Source organism: Semicossyphus pulcher, unplaced genomic scaffold (genome assembly GCF_022749685.1).
Source record: "Semicossyphus pulcher isolate SPU_LCO1_2020_fin unplaced genomic scaffold, fSemPul1.0.p SCAF_17, whole genome shotgun sequence".
Taxonomy (NCBI): domain Eukaryota; kingdom Metazoa; phylum Chordata; class Actinopteri; order Labriformes; family Labridae; genus Semicossyphus; species Semicossyphus pulcher.
Window position 1 is genome coordinate 24,991,873 of NW_027211681.1, and position 25,577 is coordinate 25,017,449.

The 25,577-nt window shown below is 43.2% G+C and overlaps 1 protein-coding gene across 3 annotated transcripts in view; it reads right to left on the bottom strand.

The window, feature by feature from the left end:
- Positions 1–25,577, bottom strand: part of cacna1ab (calcium channel, voltage-dependent, P/Q type, alpha 1A subunit, b) — a 110,645-nt gene that overhangs the window by 17,242 nt on the left and 67,826 nt on the right. For all 3 annotated transcript variants that reach the window (XM_069665178.1, XM_069665177.1, XM_069665176.1), the window contains exons 32-42: positions 24,248–24,364; positions 24,088–24,153; positions 23,870–23,964; positions 23,597–23,747; positions 23,391–23,518; positions 22,795–22,891; positions 13,582–13,687; positions 13,112–13,219; positions 9,644–9,744; positions 5,708–5,829; positions 4,884–5,019 (exon numbers count right to left, since the gene is read on the bottom strand). In XM_069665178.1, the coding sequence (XP_069521279.1) occupies positions 4,884–5,019; positions 5,708–5,829; positions 9,644–9,744; positions 13,112–13,219; positions 13,582–13,687; positions 22,795–22,891; positions 23,391–23,518; positions 23,597–23,747; positions 23,870–23,964; positions 24,088–24,153; positions 24,248–24,364 (1,227 nt within the window). The remainder of the gene's footprint in view (positions 1–4,883; positions 5,020–5,707; positions 5,830–9,643; positions 9,745–13,111; positions 13,220–13,581; positions 13,688–22,794; positions 22,892–23,390; positions 23,519–23,596; positions 23,748–23,869; positions 23,965–24,087; positions 24,154–24,247; positions 24,365–25,577) is intronic.

Here is a 25,577-nt window from a genome sequence, read left to right on the forward strand (position 1 = left end):
GACGTGTTCTTTTTATCTTCTGCTGATTCCATTTACACTTCTAAGATTAAAAAGTGGTGTTTTTTGTGATACCGGTCTATGATATCTACAAAATGAGTAGGTATCATAGACCGTATAAAAAGATGGCCGACACGACAGCTCCCTAAAAGTGAAGCCAAACCCTCTCTATCGCCCCCTGTTGACTGGCTGCAGTATAGCTCATAAAGCCCGCCTCCTCCATGTTAACAGATGGGACATGAGTCAGACTATAAAATCAAAATACATGTCAAATAAATTTTTCTCAAACATGGTTTCTGTCATTATAGTTAGTGCTTATCATGCTGATTTATGTCCAAGTGTTAATTTTTCTGACAAGTTTACTTTTAATTAGTTGTTTGATGCTATAAAAAGGGGTGTGGCCTCATGATTGACAGCTCTGTTGAAAAATACGGCTCCTGCAGCGTTCTGTTCCCGATGTTTCCGGTAAGTTAAGTGTGTGTTTTGGTTAGCTGAAGGGGCTCCACTCGCCGATCTCTACTGCGCAGTCTCTGGCTCCAAAATACATCAAGATACGCAAGATGGCAGCGCCCGTCTCGGGGGGTATTTTGGCTTCACTTTTGCCCAGTGAGAGTAGATGGAAACGTGCATACAGTCATTGATAGGTATCATGAACGTTTGTTTGCCACAGAACTTATTTTTCAAGGGAACCAGGGCGATAAGTTCCGTTTTTTCCCTACAAACATGTTTCATCCCTGCAGCACTCTATAGAGAGAACCAAACGGGTGAAACTTTCCAAAAATTAGGAGCAGCAAAGAGACCCGACTGTCTACGCTCCAAAGTGAGTTATACAAAGAGTGCGTTCATGCATACAAAAAATATCAGCAAATAGGATTTCATCAAAAATCTACCCTAAAACTATCTACCCTAAAAGCTACAGAGTTTACACTTACATATTAACCTGCTCACTTATCATCCCCTCCCATCATATGACATTCTCTCTTCTTCCTTCACACACCTCCGGTTAACTTCACATCACTTTCCTCTTATCCGACCTCGTCCTCTAAATGTTCACACACTCCATGGAGTAACCAACATACCAAAGTGAGAGCAACATGACTCGATGCAGTGACATGTAGGAGAATGGAAAAACTTCTATGCATGAATGTGTGTGTTAGTGTGTGTGCAACTGCAGCCAGAGGCTTCATAGTAAAGTGCACTTCTCATGCATCTCCAGAATCTTGCCGTTTTGGCAGCCATCGTTTTTAATTGGACAAATTAATTTAGAAGAGCAACACAGATTCAACTCTAGATTCTGTGAGGACATGTCATGCTAAGGTTAACCACAAAACTGTAGTTTGGTAGAGTGGGGTCAGTTGTAACAAGGGATGGTTCTCTTAATTCTCCAATCAGAAAAAGCAGATAGTTATGACACTCGTGTTGTATATGCGTAAGTTAGTTGCATCATGTTATTGATGTTTTTTTAATAAATGCATGTTAAATAAAGTTTGTCGCAATGCAAAATGTTCCAATCTTCCAGTCTAACACTCAAAGAAAAACTGAATAGCAGCTGTAAAATGAGCATATTCCTTCGAGGCAGGACTATGTGCCAGGCATGAAAAAACCCCATGATGTAAAACAATGGAAGAACATTATACTACTTATTGAGACCAAAGGCATTTTTTTTAATTTTCAAATTTGGCAACCATCCCTTGTTGCCGTAGCAACTGTCCCCAAAGTTGAGGTCAGTGGCAACATCTGACTTTCAAACAAATATTGTGAACAATATGTTAAACACAGATCAGAAATAACATTATGACCACCTGCCTAATATTGTGTAGCTCCAAAACAGCCCTGACTTGTCGAGGCATGGACTCAACTAGACCTCCGAATCTGTGCTGAGGTATCTGACACCAAGACGTGAGCAGCCGGGGTCAGCATGGGCACCCTGACCGGTCCGCAGCTACGCAGCCCCATGCACAACAAACTGTGAAGCACTGTGTGTTCATTATTAACTTTTTCAGCAGTTTAAACAACAGTTGGATTGGACCACCGGGGGGCCAGCATCAGTGAGCCTGCTCAGAACGAGGTTTATCAGAATCAGAACTGGTGTTTATTGCGAAGCTTACACACACAAGGAATTTGTTTTGGTGGTTTTGTTGTTTTTCTTGTTTTGGTGGCTCAGCGGTTTTCCTTCCTTGGACCACTTTTGGTCGGTACTGACCACGGCAGGCCAGGAAAACCCCACAAGAGCTGCAGTGGTCCAGCCATCACAATTTGGCCCGTGTCAAAGTCGCTCACATCCTCACGCTCGCCCATTTTTCCTCCTTCTGACACATCAGCTTTGAGGACAAACTGTTCACTTGCTGCCGAACATATCTCACCCACTGACAGGTGCCATGGCAACGAGATGTTTAACGTTATTTACTTTCCCTGTCAGTGGTCCTAATGTTATGGCTGATTGGTGTATGTTACTCACTATAAATGATAAATGATAAAATTTAGTTCAGTCCAAATATTCTCAGAGAAACCTGTAGTGTTCTCCTGTACTGTACAGATTTTCACCTGCATTGACATGCTGAAGAAAAGAAACCTGCTATCAGACCAGTTATCAGGATTTTACACATTTTCTTGCATCTATTTTCTGAACTTATCCAAGAAGTGAACTATGCTGTAACCCCGGCCAACTCAAAGGACCATAAAAGGATTTCTGATTCAAAACATTTGCAGCTTTCAGTTTATGCTCTTTTGGCCCGCATGTGGTTGAATTTGTTTTAAATGATTGCAATGATACAGAAAGCCTTTTGCGTCACACTTCATTATTGTTTTGTATTTTCTCCATTGAATTGCTGAAGAGAGACTCTAACTCTGGCCACAGTGTACACAGGACAGACACACCAAGGATTGAATGGAAATGGATTAGGGGATGGGATGAGGTTGAAAGCAACAAGTAGGTCTATATATATATATATAAAGCTCTTCTAGATATGTACACATATCTAGTACACTTATCCAGCCCTCCTTTAGCATGCGGCTCTCTCAGAGCTAAGCTGTGGTGGGTCGGCTGCTGGATAGGTGGAGGGTAAGCGGGAGGGAGGGAGGGAGGAAGGGGAGACAGAGGAGGCGGGTTCAACAAAAGTCTCACTGCTTATTTGCATCCTGTCAAAATATTTTGTTGGAGGTGAAATGTGTTTTCCATGCAGAGAAATAACCGCCAACACGTCTTTTTGAACATATCTGTACTTTTGTTTGGTAATCAAACAAGAAGCATTTTTTAATTAGTTCAGACGTCTTTGTTTGAGATGCAAATAGAGACTTTCATTAATCGCTTCAACTGTCTTGCTAACAGGCAAAGTGTTAATGGTGATGATGGTGGGATGAAGGTGCTCACTTGGTTGTCTGCCGAGAGGCGGGGCATGGAGAGGGTCCGCCCATGCCCATCCATTGGGTGATAGGGCTCAGTGTCGGAGTACCCGTCCCGCCCCATCTCCCTCATCTCTACCGTCTGTAAAACACAACGAGAGGGGGCGTGACCACTGCCTGCTGAGGGAGGGGCGTCGGCTAATCAAGGGAGGGGCTAACTGAAGCGGGAGGGGCATGAAATAATCTAATAATAATAACCAAGATTGTTAATCATGTTCCTTTTTTGTATATATTTTCAATTCCAGGCGTGAAAGACAAATATTTTGTGATCATAACACAACTTGTTGTTGGTTGAAAATATTGTCTTTGAGCCTCTGGAACATTGACAGGTATTAGATTTATAAGCTTTAAAATCATAACCTAATACTCTATCATCAGCTTATGGGTGAAGGTAAATAAGAGCAAGACTGATATATTGGTCGACCAATATTATTGGCTACAAAAATTCATACTGGTCGGGCTCTAATCTATAATGCTGCCCTCGATTAGAATGCTGATCCTGGATTATGGTACAAAACCAAACCTTGACCAGCTTCTTTGGAGACTTTTGGACCTGTGAGGCATTAAGATGCAAACCCGAGGATCTAATCGTTTTTTCTTTCCAAAGAGTACATGAGACAATTCCCATCTTTGGTCATGGGATAGAGGAGAGAGATGAGGGGCTGGGGAGAAGGGACATCCCAACAGACAAGTCAGAGGAAGGGGCAGTGAGGAGGTGTAACATCACAAAACACATCCCCCAACTCCGAGCCAGTGGCTCGAGGGGGGGTAGAAGAGGGACAGGAGGATGGTAGGACTCAGAGAGTACGATAGATGTGTGCTTTGAGCAGGAAGATGAAGAAAGAGACAGAAAGGCAACAAAGAAAAGAGCGTCTTGTGACGCAGGAGTATTAGCAGCAACATTCAGCACTTCAGGTAGATCATAAATCTGTTACTAAGAACGGGATGTTAGAGATGATGACATGGACAAAGACACTTAAACAGGACATTAAGGTAGAGCTCTACAAATATTTTGCAGCTGAGTAAAATAACATCGTATCAGAAACAGGAAACTGGATAAGGTCCGATGATTTGGTGAGGACGGATCGCCTTTTATCTCTGAACTTCCCATCCAACCACTCCTGAGGTTAGAAATAAAACACTTACCTGATGGAGAAAGGAAAATAAGAGTTCCACTCATTCACTTGCCTTAAAGCGCTGCCTTCAAGTAGTCTTAATTCTCCAGAGAAAGGCTGTGTTTGTACATGTACTCCCTGCTCTATGGAGATGTCTTCACATGTGTCAATCTTAATATTTGCACAGCATCTCAAGGAACATTCCAACAAGCATCTTTAACATTTCTAGCTGATAAATATGGAGACCTCACTGAGTATTGGTTATAATCCTCTACTCTTACTAGTCCAGAACTTAACGAGTATCGCAGGGGACATGGTTGGGTTCGATTTGACGCATTATGACCGCATGTGAGTTTGTGCTCATCATACCTGCGGGTTGTGACGGTTGTCGTGGAGTTCATCGGGGTAGGGTCTGTCGGGGCTCCAGTTACCCGTCTTCTGGAACATTTCCTGGGCTTTGGCCGTCACCCACGACTGGCTCTCAGTCATGCCCCCCTCAGGAGGTCTGGCACCCGCACATACACACAAGTCAGGGGATTAATAACCAAGAAGGTCTTCAAGTAACAGCCGAATAGAAGTCATGCAACTTAATGGAAAAGAAAGCAACTTATCAATTCTGGAATGTGGTTAAATCCCTCATAGCTCTCTTAAAATCTAGTATTTATAAAAAACTTAAAGCATGCATCTGAGTGAGTAAAAAAGTAACTGTACACCATATCCTGATATTACAGATCTCTTTTTATCTACTGCATCCTGCTCTCTTTGATGATGTAATATTCCCATGTGTGACTGATGGCTGTCTCCCACAGAGGTGTTCTGGAGTTTCGCAGGAAATCAAACAAAACATTCAGCCTGAGGGGGTGGACGTGCACCACAAAAACCGCTGCAACTACAAAATAAAAGCTTTAACAACAGATTCCAAAAGGTCAGGAGGTCTGGAATTTCAAAATAAAATGTCTTTGCCAAGTTACTTGATTTATCATGTGGTGCAACATTCAAAAAAGATGCTGCAAAAGAAATCTAGCCTCTACGACAAAATTGTAATAATTGTGTTCATATGTTCATATGTGCTACATGCAGAGATGTAGAACTACAGGGAACTAAAGGAAACATATTTATAAACATACTGGTTTCCCATTTGTTTCCAACTGACTCTTATAGGTACCCGCTCCGCCACTGCCCAATCTACTCACATGCTGTTAAGGTTGTCCGGCTGGGTGCTGGGGAGGCCGTTCAGACCTTGACCCCCCTGGCCGTCCGTGCCCCCTCCCTCAGAGGGTGGCTCCATGCGCTGAAACATTAATGGCGTTCGGTTCTGTGTGAGATACACGACATGGCCTGCAGGCTGGTATCAGGCACACTCAGGGGGCAGACACAGGACACAAACACAGGATGCACTCGCAGCATGCACCCACATGGGGGCGCCATCGGCAAGCACATGGCTGTGGGTATCCAAGGTAAAGCTCCCTGAAGAGCACTGATCTGAGATCTGCCAGCCACACTGAACACGTGTTTAAGAGCAGACTTTAACACGATCTGCCTCTGCCTTTGTTTGGGTGGATGTTCAGGGAAGGGTTGCTGATCTCAGATCTGTGTCAGTCGGGATCTTCTACCTTAGGCATTATAGGTCTTAAATCACAGGTCTTAGACCAGACTACCATACTCATGAATCATCAAAAAAGACATTCTACTCAAAAATCATCGCTAAACAATCTCCTTAAAACCAGATGTTTTGAGTAATATGCCATTTTGTGAGAAGAAAACATCTGATCCTGAACCAGATACATGAAAAAACAACTTCTGCTTCCATCAGGTCAGAGGTCAGGCAGCTTTCCTCCCCTGGGATCCTGGGTAATGGAGTCCTCTCAAGGGTGGCTTAAAGGGTGATGGATCATGACTGCTACGGCCAGTGTCACGTCCCTCCACAGCCTGGAAGCTAAAGGCTGAATACTGAATGAGCTCAGAGGGCTGCTCAGAAACACTTACACGTCCGAACCTGCTCGTACACATCAGGCCGAACTGCTGGACAGGAGGCTCGTCTGGCTACAGTGTTCATTAAAAAAACCAAAGACAGTCCGACCAATCAAACAGGTCTTTAGAAGGACTGCTTATTATGGAGGTGGGAATAGAGGCTAAAGTAGGCAAAAGGTTCTTAGAGATTTATTTTCTAATGTAAGTAAATGTTCAGTATGATGTAGCCACATTCTACTAGGGCTAACCTAACCCTAACCCTAAGCACAGCACAGCTGAGAGTGATGCTGTAATTGCATGGATTCAGGCAGGCGTCAAATCTGATATCATCTATTATTTTTAGGCAACAACAGGAGGGTTAAATTTGGTGTGGCTGGCAAAGAATACTGGAAACAGTAGACGGCATTGTTGTCCAAAATAAAAAGTTCTGCAAAACAGATTCCAGAACAAACGTTTCGTCTTGTTTTCAGAATAGTTGAGAGCCAAATTCAATTAGTCGACGTTTCCTCCGTAGATCTGCTTTGCACATGAAATAAGCTCATCAATAGATAATCTTTTTGTAGGGAAACAAACCTGAAACTGGCATGTTTATGTTGTTAAACATGTTGTCCCTAATCTAAAAAGTATAAAGAAAAAAAGCATGGCAAAACTCTTCGTTTTAATGCAACTATTTGGTGGTTGTGATGAGTCTATAAAATATAAATTCCTGGTCAATAAAGCTGAGATATTCGCCACTATTGTTGCTCATGAGCTGTAATCCTGTGATATGGCTGTGAGATAACATGATGCCAACTGAAAGCCTTCTATTCCCTCGTTTCAAATAGTGAAGAACGATCGGAGAGAGATGCAACCAAATGCTGCCTTTAAAGATTTGTCTAATCCTGTCCAGACATCATCTCCTGTGCTACAGAGGTCAGTAACTCAACTTCATCTCTGGACAGTTTGGTTTGGAAAGTACCGACATTCAGATGGAATATGGTGAAAACATGGACACCAAACACCTCACATGGACAACGTTTTCAATGGAGTATGTTTCAGCAGTGGCATATGTATCGCCGAGTCGTCCTGTGATTGACTGATTACATACTGAGCCACTCGTCACAGGACCCTCCACTCAACATCCCAGCAACCACACGGCAGACAGACGGATACATGAACACACAGATTGGAGAGAATGGGTCTTGGTTAGAAAGACTTGGTAACAATCAGCCTGGATTGACCAAATAGCAAGAGCTTGATGAGTCAAGGTCTCATCTCCTCCTGGAAGGATAAAAGGGAGAGCATCAAAAAGGACAGAGACGACATGGAGAGACAGGAACGAGGGAGGACAGACAGACAGATGACAGACAAAATATCTGAGACACAACGACAGCTCGACAGACACTGAGGAGGACAGTTGAGAAACAAGTAGGCGTGAGGAACGGAGGAGGAGAGAGACGAGCACAACACATGAGGAGTTAAAGAAAAAATCCACCTTCTGGTGCTCTCACACTGTCATGTGGAAGAGGAACTATTTTCTGTTTAAAAGTGGTTTCTTACGTGTCGACTTTTCTTAAACTGACCTTTTCCATTAAGTATGGGAGGTGCCAGTTCGAAAATTGGAAACTAACGTGATTAAAGTTATCAACCATTCTGGGGCATAGCAAATCAGTTGTTAAACTTATAAAAAACAGGGAAAAGCAAAGAACTAAATTTGCACTCCAAAATAATACAGCTTTAAAACGTGCTGCATTAGTGGTTGCGGTTAGTTAATGAGTGTTAGTGGGAACGAACAAGCTACCAGTGACTTGCTGGATTCCTTGTTGCACTGCTGCTTTGTTAATGCTACATTTATGCCAAGCAAGTTAAAACTCTGCCAAGTGATGGACTGACGCAAAGGGCGACTGTAGTTAAGCTTTGAGACATTATTTAGCAGTGCCATTAAAAAAATCTGCTCAGTATTGTTCGCTGACATTTTGCAAGCCTTGACTAACATTACACGATCTGCTTGCACCACACTATTGTTGTTTGTTACTGTCATACATTAATTCACCTGATTAGAATTTTTAACCCACTAAAAACATCCTGATTACACAGTTCATTGGCTGGATAAAATGGCAACCAACAGCTTCTTGAGGGCGCCAATCTAATGATTAGAAACCCAAGGTTCACTGTGATATTAAACTGTAGCTTTAGTGTAAATATCTCATGGCTATGATTTGGGTGGATCCTTCCTTTGCAGTGGTATGAATGGGACAAAGTAAAGTGACAGAGTGACACACAGACTGGTAAGTCCCTGCGTACAGCTGATGTTGAGAGAGCCTGTGTGGACCTGTCCATTCAGTCCAATGGGATGGCTGCATTCAGGAACATACCAACACATACTGTGGGGCGTTTTGTTGGGAAGAATAAAAACTAACATGCTCTCCATCCACCAATGCACTCCTTTGTTCTTTAAGGTGAAAATCCTATCCTAGGAATTACGTCAATAAGGACGAGGCTGAGACAATTTGGACGTTACTGTAACACTTGAAATTACGGATTGAGTGCTGCGAACAGGAGGCATTGCATGAATGGAGAGATGCTTGCACACGTCCACAGAGTGGACTTCAAAATACAAAGACAGCGGGAGCGAGTGCATCTCAAAGGCATTCATCAACAGGAGGGGAACAAAAGGTCAAAGGCCATGTGGTATCATCATCATTGCTCAGAACATTACCGACAACAAAAACCATCCTCGTAAATCCTTGAAACCACGTCAAACAGCCCACGGTGAAGACAAAGAAAAGTCGAAGCAGCAGGAAAGAGAACGGTTGCTAACTAGCTAGAGAAAGTAAATAGCTAGATAGATACCTCTGATAGCAAGCATAGTAAAAAATACAAGGCTGGCCAAGGGAGCAACAAGGTGCTAGAAACAGGACGCAGATCTCAGAGAGCATGCTTTGAAAGGGTGTAGCGCAGGCTGAGAGGGAGGTAGGGGAATTGTTTGGTTCTGTAGCTAGGAGTTTATATTGGATTTAAATGTATAAGACATGGTTCTTATGCTTTTAAATCCTGAAAAAAGGCTAATTCACTTCAAAACCTAGTGGATATCAATAAAGGGCCAAGAGTAAGAAGAAGAGGAAATGAGGGAGAAAGGTATTGTTGCATTCCGGGGATTTCTCTGGGGTGGAGTCTACCTGTTCCTCTCGCAGGGCCTGCATCTTTTTCGTCTTGCTCTGCCGGTAGTATTCCATGATCATCATGGCGGCGTAGATTTTGCCCACTGTCAAGTCTGTGGCTGCTGAAAAAATGACAAGTTACCCTGCAAGATTAGACCGGGGTGGGATGGGACCCTGAGCCGTGGGGGGGGGATGGGAGTGGGGGGACAAGACACAGAGAGAAACACAAACCACTGACACAGAGAAATTCACAACAGCATGCAAGAATACACCAGCAGTGACTTCTGTTTCATATCCATCCATATAGGAGAAGACATTCGCTTCTCAGCTGTTAATTTGGTTGGTCCATTTGTTTCCATCTGGAGTGGACTGAGATAAATTTAGTCACAGAATATGTGATCAGTGGTGACCAATAATGGTGAGTCATTAGCTCTTTCTCAATCACAGAGGCATACTTTGAGGGACATATTCACTTTAAAGTATACCTCCATTTCACATGCAATGACCCCGCCCTTTGAACTTTCTACTGTTTCATGTAAACCTAATTTTAAACATGCAGAATATGCAAAGGTGCAAACATTCTTACTTTGGTGACAGAGCACCGCTGGAGACGCATGCTTTCAACACATGGCATTCGATGGTTATGTGACGAACACATTTCCAGATAATCTCCAAGAAAATATGGGAATTGCAAAATTTGGGAACTGCAATAAGGCATTCACATTTTAAAATACAAAAAGAAACAAGTAACATTTTGAAAAATACTTCCTTCAACATAGCAATTCCCATAACGAGACTTGCGTATTGGCCGATACTGAGATACCAGTAAAATAATCTACATATTATTGGAGGAAGATCCTCGATAGCTTGATCGGCTTGTACCACACTGTTGTTGTTTGTTGTTGTCACAAGATAATTCACCTGAAACCAGTCGATTTTTGGGGGCTAATTGGTCAAAGTTTGGGATCAAACCCTCAAGACCCAATACTGCATTTCAGGCCGATACCAATACCAGTATCGGTATCAGAAGAACTCTAATATAGGCATATTGGTAACCACTGTCCAAACATTTCTAATGACGCATCATATGAAACAGGGCTGAGCTCACATGCTGCTGCATACCTGACAAATACAACATAACACTGTACAAACTCTTAACTCAACAAAGCCATTAGTCTTTTCACAGGCAGATGCTTCACTTATATCAATCAACATTCTCTTACTCTATATCTAACCCTCTTAAACTGGAGAAATAAATGCACTTGTAATACAAAGTCTTTATGGACGAGTTAGCCACACCACTAGGAAGCCACTGACACCTCAAATAAATGATCCCTGGAAAACAGGAGCTCAATTTTTTTCTAAAAACTCCGGACGTGTCCCCAGAGTTTGGATGAAAAACAGCGAACATTAAGAATCAGAAAAATACTGAGCTTTGTTTTGTTTGTCAAATTACTTCACTGTGTGGGTAACGTTACTAAATGAGTGGTGTCCTTTTCAAAGTGGCGTGGCTACAAGTTTTCTTGCATCAAATCCAATCTTGACGTGATAAGATATGACCAAACATATCTTATTCTTGTGTTTTATCATTGGGCAATAAGACATGTCAATGCATATCTTATACCTTACTGACTGCCATGCGTTTAGCCAAACAACTTGCCATTATCGCTAAACATGCATCATTACACTAGCTCATAAATCATTGAAATACCCTCCTATACATATTTACTAAACCGTAGTAGCCTAAATCTATATCACTAGTTTATTTGGTCTATCCTTCCTGTAGTGAAAAGACTTCTATAGAGGATCTTCTATAGCAGGCACCCCCTGATACCAGGACTAACTGAAGTGGTGGACAGATCAGCAGCGCAGGCGTGTGTGCTACAGTGTCCATGTACGTATGCTACGGTGAATTTGTGCATGGATGGTATCGGTTTATCTAAAATGTGTTTAGCACTGTTTAGGCATTGTTGTACACAACAAAGATGGCTGTCGCAAGTAAGGGTTGGTTTCTGAATGATATCATTTCAAATTTCTGTGTACTATGTTAAACTAGAGGCTGTATCAAATGGATAGCTAGCTACTAGCTTACACATGTTTTATTTCTTCCGGTTGGTTGTAGCATCCAGATTAGAGCATCCAAATTTTGTTTAATTGGTGGTGTAAAGACAGGTAGGCCACATCCTTTCTGAGGTTGGTCACAAAGGCATTAACCCTTTTATCAGTGGCGGCTGGCCAATAGAGGGCGCTAGGGCGCTGCCCTCCCTAGTGGAGAGTGTGTTTTTATTTCTATTTATTTTATTTTAAAAAACTAATATAAACAAAATTACGTATTTAAATATATAATATATATATATATATATATATATACAAAAAAATATATACATTAATTAATGTTCATTGGAAATGTGGGAAACAAGCGTTAGGCTACTCGTCTCTGCTTTATGTGCGCTGGAAAAAGCGCCCATAAAGCAGAGACGAGTAGCCAATCAGGGACTGTTGCTTGGGCAAGATACGCGCATATCAACGTGAATTTGGCCAATCAGCGTCGTAGAAAATAATCCTGAAGGGCGATTCAGCTCTCTTCTTATATATATATATATATATATATATATATATATAAATATATATAAATATGTCGAGAGGAGAAGTTTAACTGAAAAATTACGGATTAAAGAAACTGGACCGGATCAGCCAGATATTAAAATCAACCAACAAGCGAGTGAAAAAGGTCAAACCTACTACAGAGGATTTTCTTGCAACTGGTACACCAGAAAGGCTCGGCTAGCTGGACGTAGCCATGTAAATGCACTATTTTGCTTCCCGTGTTTACTTTTTAAAACTGCTGGCACGGATACAGCATGGACTGAAAACTGAGTATGGCACAGCACAGCCCCACCTAGAATATGTTTCACCAGCCGCCACTGCCTTTTATGTTGCCTGTAAGTGGCTGGTTTAGCCTTAGATGCTCGTGGTGATTAATTACCCTTGACTTAAGAACAAATAAGGTGACCAACCTCGGCTTCAGCAGTACTCATTACCTGAAAGGCCTTCCAAAAAACACAAATTATTGTGTTAATGGGGGAGCCCAGTGAGGGATCATGTCTTTGTAGCTTCACTAGTGAATTCTACGCGTTGGTCAGAGCAGTGAGTACTTCATCATTTGGGTAGCACGATACAATACGATGCGATAGCCCAGGGAGTCGTCAATATTTATTAAATCCCCTGCAGATGAATCTTGATGCACAATTTCAGCAGAATTGGGCCGATAGTTTGTTTTAGACAACTTTATCGGAAGGATGTCTGACATAGAGAATCTGCGTTGGTGTTTGTTTGTGTATGTTTGTTCTGTATGTGTTTGTGCTGTAGTGGCCGGATCAGGAGATGCTAAGCAGTGAATGACACTGGTTGGTGGAAGCTGTCCTCTTGGTGAGTTGGTGATCGGACACAGAAACACCACTATGCACCGTTTTTCCTGCAACTTACCCTTGTGCGGAGTAACCAGCAGGTCCAGTGTCTTCTGCGACAAGTTTGGCCATATAGCCATCATCTCCTTTCTCAGCTCGGCATCCATCTGGTGCTTGTCTGCACCGCCTGGGTGAATCCGCAACCCAGAGTGCCCACACACACACAACCATCAAACATTTTGGACAGTCCAAGTGCATACATATGCAAACACCCCACACACATAAACACAGGGCATAGAAGGTACAGACCAAAATAAATAGATTCATTCAAGCATGTACACAGTCACACAAAACAAAAAGTAATATGTTAGTGTCAGAATTATAAACAGAGTTTTGTCACATTTGCTACCAAAAGTATTCTTGTTGAAGAGAAACTGAGAGGTGAAACTCGTACCCGGGACATACCCAGGAATACCCCAAAGTTTCAGACAGCAAAGGAACTCAGATAAACAGGAAGAGTAAAGGGATTATAGTACTTCTCGGGCGTACCCTTGGCAATCTTTATATCCAGTGCTGTCCTGATCAGAGCCATGAGGGTGGAGTTAAAATGCACCGTGTTGTCATCCGCAACCGGTAGATCCATGCGTAGCAGCCTCTGTGGAGAGCCAGTCAGGATGAGAGGATGAGAAAGGTACGTGTCCTAGACAAAGTGTGGCGTGCCTGAACCTCCGGGAAGGGGATAGGGTGAGGGATTGGGGACGGGGTTGAGAGAGCTCCATAGACAACAGCCAATGAGAGTTGGACTGGAATGGTCCAGGTTTTATTTGATGTTGCCTGAGACAGACTAGAGTCGAGGCAAGAGCGATGTGATTCTTTCAGGTTCAGATCTGATCAATGTAACTTAATAAGTCGAGTAAGTGAATTAACACTTCAGACACTCTTTAAGTCCTTTGATAAATGTGTGCTTTTTGACGTGACTTTTGAAGTTCATATGTAAAGTCTGCAGCACAGTTTTGATTATTTTTATTAGTTTATGTGCATTTTTGCAAGTGCTACAGCTTGAGAAAAGAAACTTGAATAGGCGAGTCCTTATGTCTCCTGTTTTTCCAATGATACTCTACAAGACAGCACAGCTATCCAATGAGGGCCATCTGCTGCTAAGCAACTGTGAGAGCCGAGAACCACAAGGAAGAACAATCGGAGGCAAAATGGCCTCCGACCCAACCTGTGCCCATGTTCCCTAAATGTGTGAATGCACTGGCGCATTTACACATCTCTGTTGTTACACACATATAGATATCAATATATAACAGTACACATACACCAACTACCCACCCCCCTACAACCCCAACACCCCTCCCCGTCCCCACTTACACACAGTTATTTGCAGACTGCAATTAAGGGTGCTTAATTGCAGTCCTTTGGAGACAAAATAGGTCGACTGGAGAACAATAACAGTATCACTGGAGTAATTGTGCCATTTTTCAGGAGACTGCTGTTGTTTTGTCACCACCATGGCATCTGCTATAGAGCTCCCCCTACCCATAAGGAGGTTCCCTGTCTTTACATTTCTCTACTAGGTAAAACCAATGGAGAAACCTGCGGATAGAACAAAACAAGGTGGGCCAGCTGGCACCACTTGCCGTTCTTATCCTGACCAGTTGGCATCCTTGGGTTTACCTACGAACATGAGCGTTGGGCACTAACAATGGCAAGCACGGCAAGTACAATGACGGTGGGGTTGTGTTCGTGCTCGTGTGTTCCTGAGTGTGTGCGAGTGTCGGGCATGCCCAAAGCCAAGGGTGCGGCAGGCGGAGGGCATCGGCCAACATCCACAGCGCTCGGCAGGCAGACAGGCAGGCTTAATGTCGCCCATAGCCATGCGACAGAGTGCGAGTAAGGCATGCGACATCACACAACTCCCCCATTGAAAAGTCCCACGAACCCAGACACACGGAGCATGCAACATGCCTTAACTTCACTCCCAAAATCTAAGCCCGAAATCTTCCCATCCACCCAGCCCACTAGCCCACGACTACCCTCAAAATCCACTTCCACAATACAAGCAGCCGTGCAGCCGCGCAAAGAGAGTATCCTCAATCCAACTGGATTGATCCTAGAGATTCAATTCTTATCTTTATTTTGCTTGACACAATTTCATATAAATGTTTCCCTTAATCAAAGTCAAATTTGTCAGCAATGGTAGTATTCATATCAAGTCAAGATCTCTCTCAATGCCAAACGGGTGCAGTGTCTTAAGGGGTTGTCAGAGTTAGAGAGGATTAGAGTTGTGGTATTCCCTGAAAGAAGAAAAATCATAAAGAAGATCAAAAAGAGATGATTGACGTTTCTTTCTGTTTTTGTTTTGAACCAAACAGACGGTTTAGTACTTAAGGGTAAGGGGAGGGGAGTCAATTAAGGGGGACACATGGTAGGGACAGCAGTTAGTTGAGCTAAAAAAGGCAACTCTAGGCTCGGTCATGAGATGTAGTTACAGATAAAAAGGGGAGGGCGGAGAATGAGGAGGGAGAGGAGGGTTGTGAAAACACTGAGAGAGTAAAGAAGAAGCAAGAGATTGTGGGTCAGTTGATAAAGAGAGGAAGCTACGTGTGTCTGTGTAAGATAGAAAGAAAAGAGAAGAGAGGCTGAAAACTACAGAACAAGACAAGAGATAAAGACAAGGACTAAGAACAACACTGACAGAACTTTGCTAAGAAGAGGTCAGTTCTGAAAACAAGGTTTCGTAGCGTAAACTACTTTTTTTCCCAGGAAGGGTGAGGCATTGTGTCCACCAAAGGGATGGTCAAAAACTTTGCCTATGTGTCAAGACTGGTCAGCGTCTTAAAGGTTAAAGGTGTCTAACCATTCCCTCTCCATTCTGACCAAAACAAAACAAAACACTGATCTTAAGAAAATCCTTTTTCTGTGAAATTGTATCGATGAGAACTGGAAGGCTTTGATGACTGAAGTATGTGATGGGGGCCACTGCCAATACACTCTGGAGGAAAAGAAGAAGACAGAACTGAAAAGAGCAATACGGTAGAGACAGAGTTGGCTGGGATGGACAGAGGGATGATATGAAGGAGTGAAGATGGATGCTGATTGCTGACGGACGAGTGGACGTAGAGGAATGACAAGATAGTGAGAAAGTTGACAGGGAGGAAATAAGAGAACAAAAATGAGGAGATAAAGGGGTGAGGCTTAGGGAGAGACAGAGAAAGAGATTCAAACAGGAGGAGAAAGAGTGATAAGGAAGAGAAAGAAGAGAGCTGACATCCAAATTCAATTAAAGTTTAGCAAAATGATAAATATTTATGTGTTAAATGTTCACTTTCCCCCCATTTTTATCCTATTTCTGCAGCAGTAGCTGCTCCTAAGCTTTCCTATCCACAGGTCATCCTAGGTGACCTTGGGTGACCTGAAAGGCGCCATCAAATAAAATGTATTTATAAAAACTGCCCAGTCACTTGAAATATTTTAGTCCCGGTTAAAGACCCATCTTTTCTCGATGGCCTTCAACTCTAGTTGAGCTTGACCCTTCCTATTTTATCTTGTACCGTTCAGCAAGTCTTTCATATTTATTTTGTTTTTTGGTTTTATCACTGCTTTTCATAAAATGAATAAAATAGGAGAATAAAACAATTATTTGTAATATATCGTATTGTTATATTATGTGGATCCTCTTTGTTGAAGAGCACTTTGGTCAACATGAGTTGTTTTCAAATGAGCTCTATAAATAAACTTGACTTGACTTAAGAGCCAGAATGTTTCGCTAATGCTAGCGTGAAGAACGCAGGATGTTTGTCGGACGTAACGGTGCATTGGCTAAGGCTCGCAGTAGAGTATCTGTGTGGCCACTGGCCATCAGGGCATGGTTAGTGTCAAACCCTGATGAAATTAAAAGGTTAATTATAGAGGCTCTTTGGCTGCAAAGATGTTAGCTTAGCCAGATTAGCATTTCTGCCGCATTTGTGGTGCTACAATTCAGAGCTGCTTGGCACCACAAACATGATCTGCAGAGTTACTCTTTGTTGAAACAGCTCAGGCACTGAATAAAATGTTTAATGTGAATCTGGATGTCAATAAGAAAGAGAATGAGAGAGAGGATACAAAGATTGTGACACTGATTGATGGTGACTCTGAAGTGGACAAGACAAAACGACAGCTGATGCTGAAGTACTCGACTCAAATCTTTACCCTGGTGGTCTGAGGCGCTAAGAGAAGCCAGAGACACGTCTGTATCCCTGGACGTCAAAAAAGGCCAGAACATTTCGATGCAAATTGTTATGCATTCTTATCATTTGTGTTTTCACAGCGTGATTGTGCGTGGTAATGTCGGCATGTGTATGTGTGCACTAAAGTGCCATCCACAGGATTAAGAGACGCAGAGGACTGAAGACAGACAACCTTACCGGTCCTTCTGTACCCGCATCGTAAGCAAAGGTGCACGGTGTGGACTGAACCCTGGTGAATATAATCTCATTTAAGTCTGTATGTTGGCCTCTGCACTACAGATGTTCACAAATTATTGGGAAACACAAAGAAGATCAGTCGTAACCACAAGTAAGGGGTCGACCTCGGGCCTTTACAGAAGGATAGACATGAGATTATGTGGCCCGATAATGTTTTACTCATACGAGTTTAGTTCATTTACAGAAGAATATCTTTAGAGTTCAAGGTGATTGAATACCACGCAGCGTGGTAAAATATGGGAATACGTTTTAAACTACCAAAAATATTCCTTCATATGTTATGAAAAATTGGAATTTCTTTGTCAGATCTGTGAAGGGTTTTCTGACTGGATCATTGGTGTGTCTGTGTGTTGCATGTGCGTGCGTCCGTGCAGGTTGCAGAAGGACGGGCAAAGCCTCCTCCGTTCCCTTACTCCTGCGGCCTGACGGGAGGAAATAAAAGAAAGAGGATTGACTACCACTCCACTATCACTTCACTTCACTGCACGACAAAAGCCCATCCCTCCATCCCCGCGGTCGGAGAGAGAGAAGAGAGGACAGCGCTCACCACCACCACAACCACCACTAACAGACAATGAGGAGAACACCGCTGGGAGGAAGGGAGGGATGGGAGGATACGTGGGAGGTGGAAAGGGTGAGGAGAAGGAGGTGACAGAGGAGAGGTTCTCGTCCCCAGCGATGGGGAGGTTTAAGGACGAAGATGGGAGTGGGAAAAGTAGGCAAGAAAGGAATGATGGGAGAAGGGTGGGACAGGAGGAGGTGGGGGTGGTGGTCGAGGAGGGTGGAGGGGTAAGGTGGGGGGCGAGTCTACCTTATAGGCGACCCGGGCGGGACACCTCTTCCCGAGGCCTAGCGGCGGACACATGTGTCTTAGCATCTGATACATGTCTGTGTAACTGATCCGGCCGCTGGGGTGGCCACACAAACACACAAACACACACACCACATGCACACATGCATTCACACATTCAACCCATACACACGCGACAGACAGAACAAACGAAGACGGACGACGTGAAAACGAACAAAAGAAAAACAATGAGGGGCAGGGAGGGGGAGGACGCACAGAGGTGTGTTTGGAAGAGGAGACATGAGGAGAAAAAAGAAAGAAACCAACAAAGGAAAGGAAGAGGGAGGGAAACAAATACACAGAGGTTATTGTTTGATCACTGTGGATAAGTGGTTGCTGTGGTGAGAGAAAGAAAGACATAGAGAGAGAACGAGGGAGTGTGTAACATGGCTTCTAGTCTGGTTTATCATAAAGTAAGGGAGAGGAGAGGAAGGAAGGAAGGAAGGGAGGGAGAAAGGTTGAGGAAGAAGAGGGTTGGAGGAGGTGTTATTTAGTTTAGTTAGTTGTTGTCGAGATACCGTTCTATGCGAGGTGAAAAGGGGATTTGGGATTTTTCTCCGCTCGGATAGAACTGGCAGCGGGGCTTCTAGCAGGCAAAGAAAAGCACCGCTGCAGAGATCGGAGTGAGTCACAATGATAAGTCAATGCAGTCCTTTACTGAGGCTGCGTGTCCACCAGGAACCTCTGCTCACAGCTGCGCCTCCAGGTGCTCATGGGAAGGGTTGGGATGCCCCAACAGCGCTAACAGATGCAAGTCAAGTAATCTGTTATTTAGTTACTTTTTCATAAAAATAATCTGTTACTGGAAAATAAAAATGCTGTTTCTTTTTTTCTTTTGTCGTCACAAAAAAAAGAAAATCCCCGAAGCTCTGTTTCTGTTTGGCAGATAGCTGCAACCCAGCAGAAGGTAAACATAGCTGTGCATGCGTAGCTAGCTAATTCATCTAGCGAGATGGCAGAGAGGACAGCGTGGAAAATATTCACATTGTTTTGAATGTTTAGGTGAAAGGGACGAGAACAGCCTGACGGTGAAATGTAAGCTGTGTCTGGAGGGTACGTGCACGTCAGCTGTGAACAGCTTGAAGCATCTGCAGCTAAACACAGCTCCACAACACTGGTGGGATTAAGAGCCTGTGTTGTACTGCTAATACTGTATGCCTCTGCCCAGTTCACTGTCACATTGTTAGCATAATAAAGAGCTGTAACGGTTATACTGTGTCTGTCATTCCTGTTATTAGGCTGCACAGTTACAGATTATGGGTCGTAAACGAGGCGATGCAACGACGGTAGAGTTGATGCACTCAAAGGTAGATGTACAGCAGGCGACACGCCGTCCTGAGAATATAACACACATCGCAAAGAGGGTTTACTTTTTGGTAAGGCAAAAGTAATCTAATGCGATACCTGTCTCAGGAGGTAATGTATCTGACAATGGTGCAATGGACACCTTTAAACACATATTTGAGTTGATGAAGGATTTTAATCATCAGATATCAGGATCTAAGGAGCTGAGTTTAAGTTAAACCTAACCTGGAAACAAGCTCGGCTTCTAGAAACAACTTATATTAAGCAAAGGACTTCATGTGTCCACCAAACATAGTCTGAGAAGTAATTTGGGTGAACTGACCCTTTAACTCTTCTAAGCCAAAGCACTACAGCGCCTTTTAAAAGGTAAGCACAGACATTATGAGTAACGCTTCTTCCCATGAGCATCTGACGACACAGGAAGTGATTAAGAGGTACCTGATGGACACAAGACCTTTTTATATCCAGAGTCCCTGCCCCAAACCACACACACACCCTGCCCCTTTCATCTTTTCCCCGTACACCAGAGACACAAACAGAGCAGGTTTGGCCTTATTATTATTATGGGTACTTTAGGTAACAGAGACTATGAACTGTTACCAAAGAGCCTGTTACATTCTCCACTCAAGGTGTGCTGACACAAGCATGGGCAAGTAATGTCACTGTGATCTGGGACAGAAGTATTAAATGAAAGAGGGAACACTGGTTTTAATCGAAAAGGAGGCCTAAGCTACAGTAACTTCCTGTGTTGAGAGTCTAAGATAATTTTATTTTACAGAAAATATCTTCCCCTCTTGAAGTTGCTCGTATTATAACCTTGATAATGCTGCAAGATGTAGCAAATGTGTCACAAACTCTGGACATACTGTAACGTGTAAGGGACACCCTGTGCATTGCCTTTTACATTTCTGTGAGCATTCTTTAAGAAGAGCTTGTAACAGACCCAACAAAGTGTTGATACCTGAAATATTTAAAGCCACTATGTGTAGAATAAAAAAGGTTATATTTAAAGCTTCTTGACGTTTGTTTTAAAATTGTAAAAAATGTATGAATGATCTCACAGTTGAGAGTCTCATTTAAGTGCTAATCTCAAAGATCTGGCGCCACCTATGGTGATAAACGGTAATTGCGGGAGCACACCTCCAGATATCCAGACAGTGCTGCATGTGTGACGTCCACGGTTGGCTCCGGTTGTAACTCTTGATTTTCCTCGCTGACGGTCGCTTTCCTTTTCAGACTGTTTGCTTCATCTGAGCGTCGAGTTTGTTTTTTTTTCTTTGGATTTTCACTTATTTTTGAAGTTGTATCTGTAGTCATCCATCTTTTCTTTGTTTGTTCAGCCATAGTAGATTACTGTTTACTCGCAACACTTGCAGAGAGCGGAAAAGCAGCCGCTTAGCTCCGCCTACCCTCTCTGGCCGACCAACCACTGCTGGCTGATGGAAAACGCTTCACTAACTGGGCGCCGCTTGTGATTTCTTCCGCTAAAGTCGCCACAGACACCCAGTATACTGCAAATGCTATTCTCAACAGCCAGTGTCATCAATACCGACAGGGGCGCAGACGATGCTAACACTTGCTTGACTTATCCTATCATTGGTTTGCGCCAGTAACTGCGTAATCTTTGTAAGAAACATCCAAGCTTAACCACTGTCTATTTAAGGCCGACATCAGGAAACTTTACAGAAATTAAAAAACAATATTTCGAATTTTAAATGACATCATTTTTAATACTTTAAAAGCTGAGCTGAAATGGCATTTCAAGAGTACCTAGCTTCCGTATCGTGACGTATTTCCGAGTGAAACAGGACGTGCAGGTGGGACATATCATCAGATGGATTTGATTTAATCGTTGATAAGTGGGCGTAGACAGACGTTCTCCACAGCGCAGTAGCTAGCTAACTGACAGAACGTTCTTGGTGCTCTGCGGCTAAATGTTGCAGATTGATTGGTTGAAATTGTTTGGTGCTAACTTACGTAAGCACACGTGAAATTTAGTTTTACTGGAATAAAAATGATCGGATTTTGATATAAGAATACAAAGAAATTGATTTTCTGTATTTTTTTTGGCCTATATTGTCAAATAAAAGCACAATATTACCGGGGATGTGATCTAAAATCATTTTTCATTTCACCTCGACTTTAAGATGCTAATTGTGTATATGAGGCCCACAATGACATTATTATTATTATTATTGATCATTTGTGTTTCAACTGGCATGAAGTGTTTAACAAGCATAGCTTTTTAAACGAGCCATCAGAGTAACATTATAAAACAACAGAAAAATCTGCACATAGTGGCTTTAAACTGCAAAGTAAACGTTGCAGACTGCTCAGCACAGTGTTTCACCAGCATTTGCCAGGGAAGCACAAGAATCTGCAGTTTTTCATTGCAACCAACCAGAACAGCAGCTGAAATCAGCAGTTTACATTTGTGTTTATCAGCAGATCAGCTGAATGAGCGCCTCCAATCAAAACCTGCAGACTCTCGAGCCTTGTCGACACATGGCTGGGAAACACTGGCCTATGGCTAACAGCTACTAAGGTTAGCATGGTGACAGTATTCAGACCAAGCCCTCTCTGCGTACGTCTCGGTACTAAAGTAACCCGACCTCCCTCACCAAAAACCCAACTCAAACAAGAACAATGCACATTGCTCGACCATTTTCTGCCCAGGCAAAAATTAGACAGCAAGCAGAAAAAAACAACAATGGCTGACTGGAGTCTAGACTCTACTGATTACATGTAATACTGAGCTAACAGTGAACACATCAGTGTCATTTTCCCAGCGTTCAGTCAGAAGACAATAGCGAGTGCAGTGCACCACCTCATGCTTCACACACCGCTACTGGTGTGCGTGTGTGTGTGAGAGTGCGTACAAGAGTGTGTGTGTGCATTTCTGCATTGTCCCAAACATTCTCATTGTCATGTCAGAATGCATTTACAACAAAAACCCCAAAATATGACTCAATGGAATGAGATTAAAACAGGTGAATAATGCAAACCCAAACAGAAAACAAAATTGGAGGTAAGAAAGAATTTGTCTTAAAAGTGATAAAGAGCGACATTCATTCCAGTCTCTTAAAGGCGAGCAGGTTGCGTTTAAAGTTTGTGCTTTAGGGGTTTGGTCCAAACCTTGCAGGCCACCCTATGTGGGCATTTCTTGCCAAGGCCCAGGGGAGGGGAGATAACTCGCAATAAACTGTACATATCCTTATAATGTATGCGCCCGCTGCAAGAAAAATACAAGGAGGGGAGGTTAGGTGAGGGAACACACAGAATACAGAGAGAGAGAAAGAAGAGAGACGAGATAAGATGATAGAAAGGAGAGCAATCAGAGGTGTAACACACACTCTTTACAGAGGGAAGAAGAGGAGAGGGATACATTCATCACAGCTGTGCACAACTTGAGAGAAAAGGAGAAAGCTTTGCCCAAACAGGCCAGCTTTAACTTTTAACTTCATCTATGATGTCGAGCATCACTTGATTTTGTTTCATTATGACACTTCTCGGATGACATCAGCCTTTGCCCCGTATAGGGACGGAAGAGAAAGTCAGGGGTTAAAAGTGATGTTACATTCAGAATGAGACTGTGTGTAGTGCAGACACATGTAACACATCAAAGCTGTGTGTGCCATCTTTTACATCATTCTGTTTGTTTCTACTTCCAGTGTGTATTTCTGCCTTTGCATTGCTTTCTGAGTGTCTGTGTGTGTGTATGCGCCACTCACCAGGCAGCAGGGTCGTACTCAGCCCATATCCTTACATACTCGTCCAGGTGGTGCGGCCCCAGGATGGACGAGTCTCTGGTCAGGTACTCAAAGTTGTCCATGATGACGGCCACGAACAGATTCAGCATCTAGAATATGCATCAGGTGATCAAACTCATTGCAGAGTTCAAAACCACCGGCTCGACGGGAAAGTCAATTTTACTTACCAGGAAAGAGCAAAGGAAAATGAAGGAGACAAAGTAGGTGTAGGCGAAGGTGCTGCCACATTCGGGTTCTGTGTTCCCTGAGTCTGGGTCGCAATCTTTACCCCCCAGGCACGACAACATGATATCATGCCATGCCTCGCCCGTGGCGCTCCTGCATGAGGGGCAACACCAAGTAAAACATGAAGGAGTGGGCATGCACCTGAGAGCGCTTTAAATGGTCTACTCTTCTTGAAAAGGAGACAGCCCGTGTGAAGGTGAAGCTCAAAGACTCACCTGAACAGCAGCATGAGGGCCATGATGAAGGTTCTGAAGTTATTGTGCTCGGTGATGGCACTCTCTTTCTCGTCTACTGATAGATTCCCAAACAACTAGTCGCACAGACAGCGGGAAAAACAAAGCTAAAGTTCTGTACCAGCTTTACGATGAATCCTAAACCTGACATTTATTTTACAACAAGTAAGAACTGAAACGGGCAGGTCGGCTGCTCTCACCTGCATGCCGATGATGGCGTAGATGAAGAAGAGCATGGCAATGAGCAGGCACACGTATGGCAGAGCCTATCGGGGTGAGAAAGAGGGAATATTTGTCAGGCATATTCTTTTTATGTGACTATTATTACAAACTTTATTATGTATAAGCGACTGATGATACCTTGAAGGACTGGACGAAGGTCCACAGTAGGATGCGGATGGTTTCTCCCTGTCTCAGGAGCTTGATGAGGCGAGCTGCTCTGAACAGCCTCAGGAAGCTCAGGTTGATGAAGTTATTCTACAGCACAGAGGGAGAACACAGTGAGTTTGACCGGACACGGTGAAAAACCTGCACAACCTCCCTCTACCAAACACAAGAATCAAAATGAACAGCGGTAGAAAGAGAACGGGGGGGGAGGGGGATCAAACCCAAGAAAACGTAACAAATTGCAAACATAACGGCTCGTATGAGATACCAGTATAAACGAGAGGAAGACAGAGAGAGGTTCAAAAGACAAAGAAAAGAAGGAAAAGGAGAAGAAATCAGAGAAATCATAATTCAAAGAGTCTAAAGGTCATCATCCAATCTGGTACAGAAGAACGCTTTTTTTGTTTTTTTAAAGAGAACCAAATGCACTGATCTCAGGGGGGCAAGCAGGCCACACAGGATGGAGCACAGTGCGCTGTGCCTGTCAACCACACACACACACTCTCACACGCACATACACACATTTTCTGATGCCCGTAGAGCATGGCTTAGGGTTGTCTGTGACACTTTACTCTTCAGTCAAATTTGGTGTCTCATCTCCAGAGAACAGCAAAAAACTTTTCAAGCTGGAGTCGAAGTTTGGAGGTTTTTTTATGCTCCACCGTAAAACCATGTTTGCTTAAAGCAGAAGCCGCTTAAAGCTCGGTCGCATCAACAATGTTTTGGAGCAAAGGAAAACGTGTAAGAAAAAAAACAAAACTGTAATATTTCGGATATGTGAATCATTATTATGTACCTTGTTTGGAATTGCTAATGGACTGTAACATGCCACACATCAATGATTAGTACCAGCCTGTTTATGCTGTGGTCTAACGAATTGATTTCTTTTTGACAGTGTCACAGAGAAAATAATATAATGTACGACAGCCAGACTCCCTGGTAAGACCCTGGCATTGTGTGGCTGACAGGCAAGGCGAGAAGAGGAGCATGAAGAGGGCGAGGAGGGAGGACAGGGAGGAGGGACTAGCGAGCAGCCTCGGTGCAGGCATGGTTTGGCATTGCAGCATACTTTTAGAAGAAATAACTGGCCCACATGCAGACCAGTAGGGGCCAGTGGGGGCCGAGCACATCATGAGCTGGTTTTGCACATTCACTTATTTAGTTGCACCAAGAGCTTTTATCAATTTGCATCAGATGTGTTAAGAAAAAACAGAGTGCTGGTAAATACTAGCTGCTAATGTTGTCATGATAACCTCTATTAGTGCCCCTATCATATTCCCCTTTCCCACCAAAATTAGCTGGT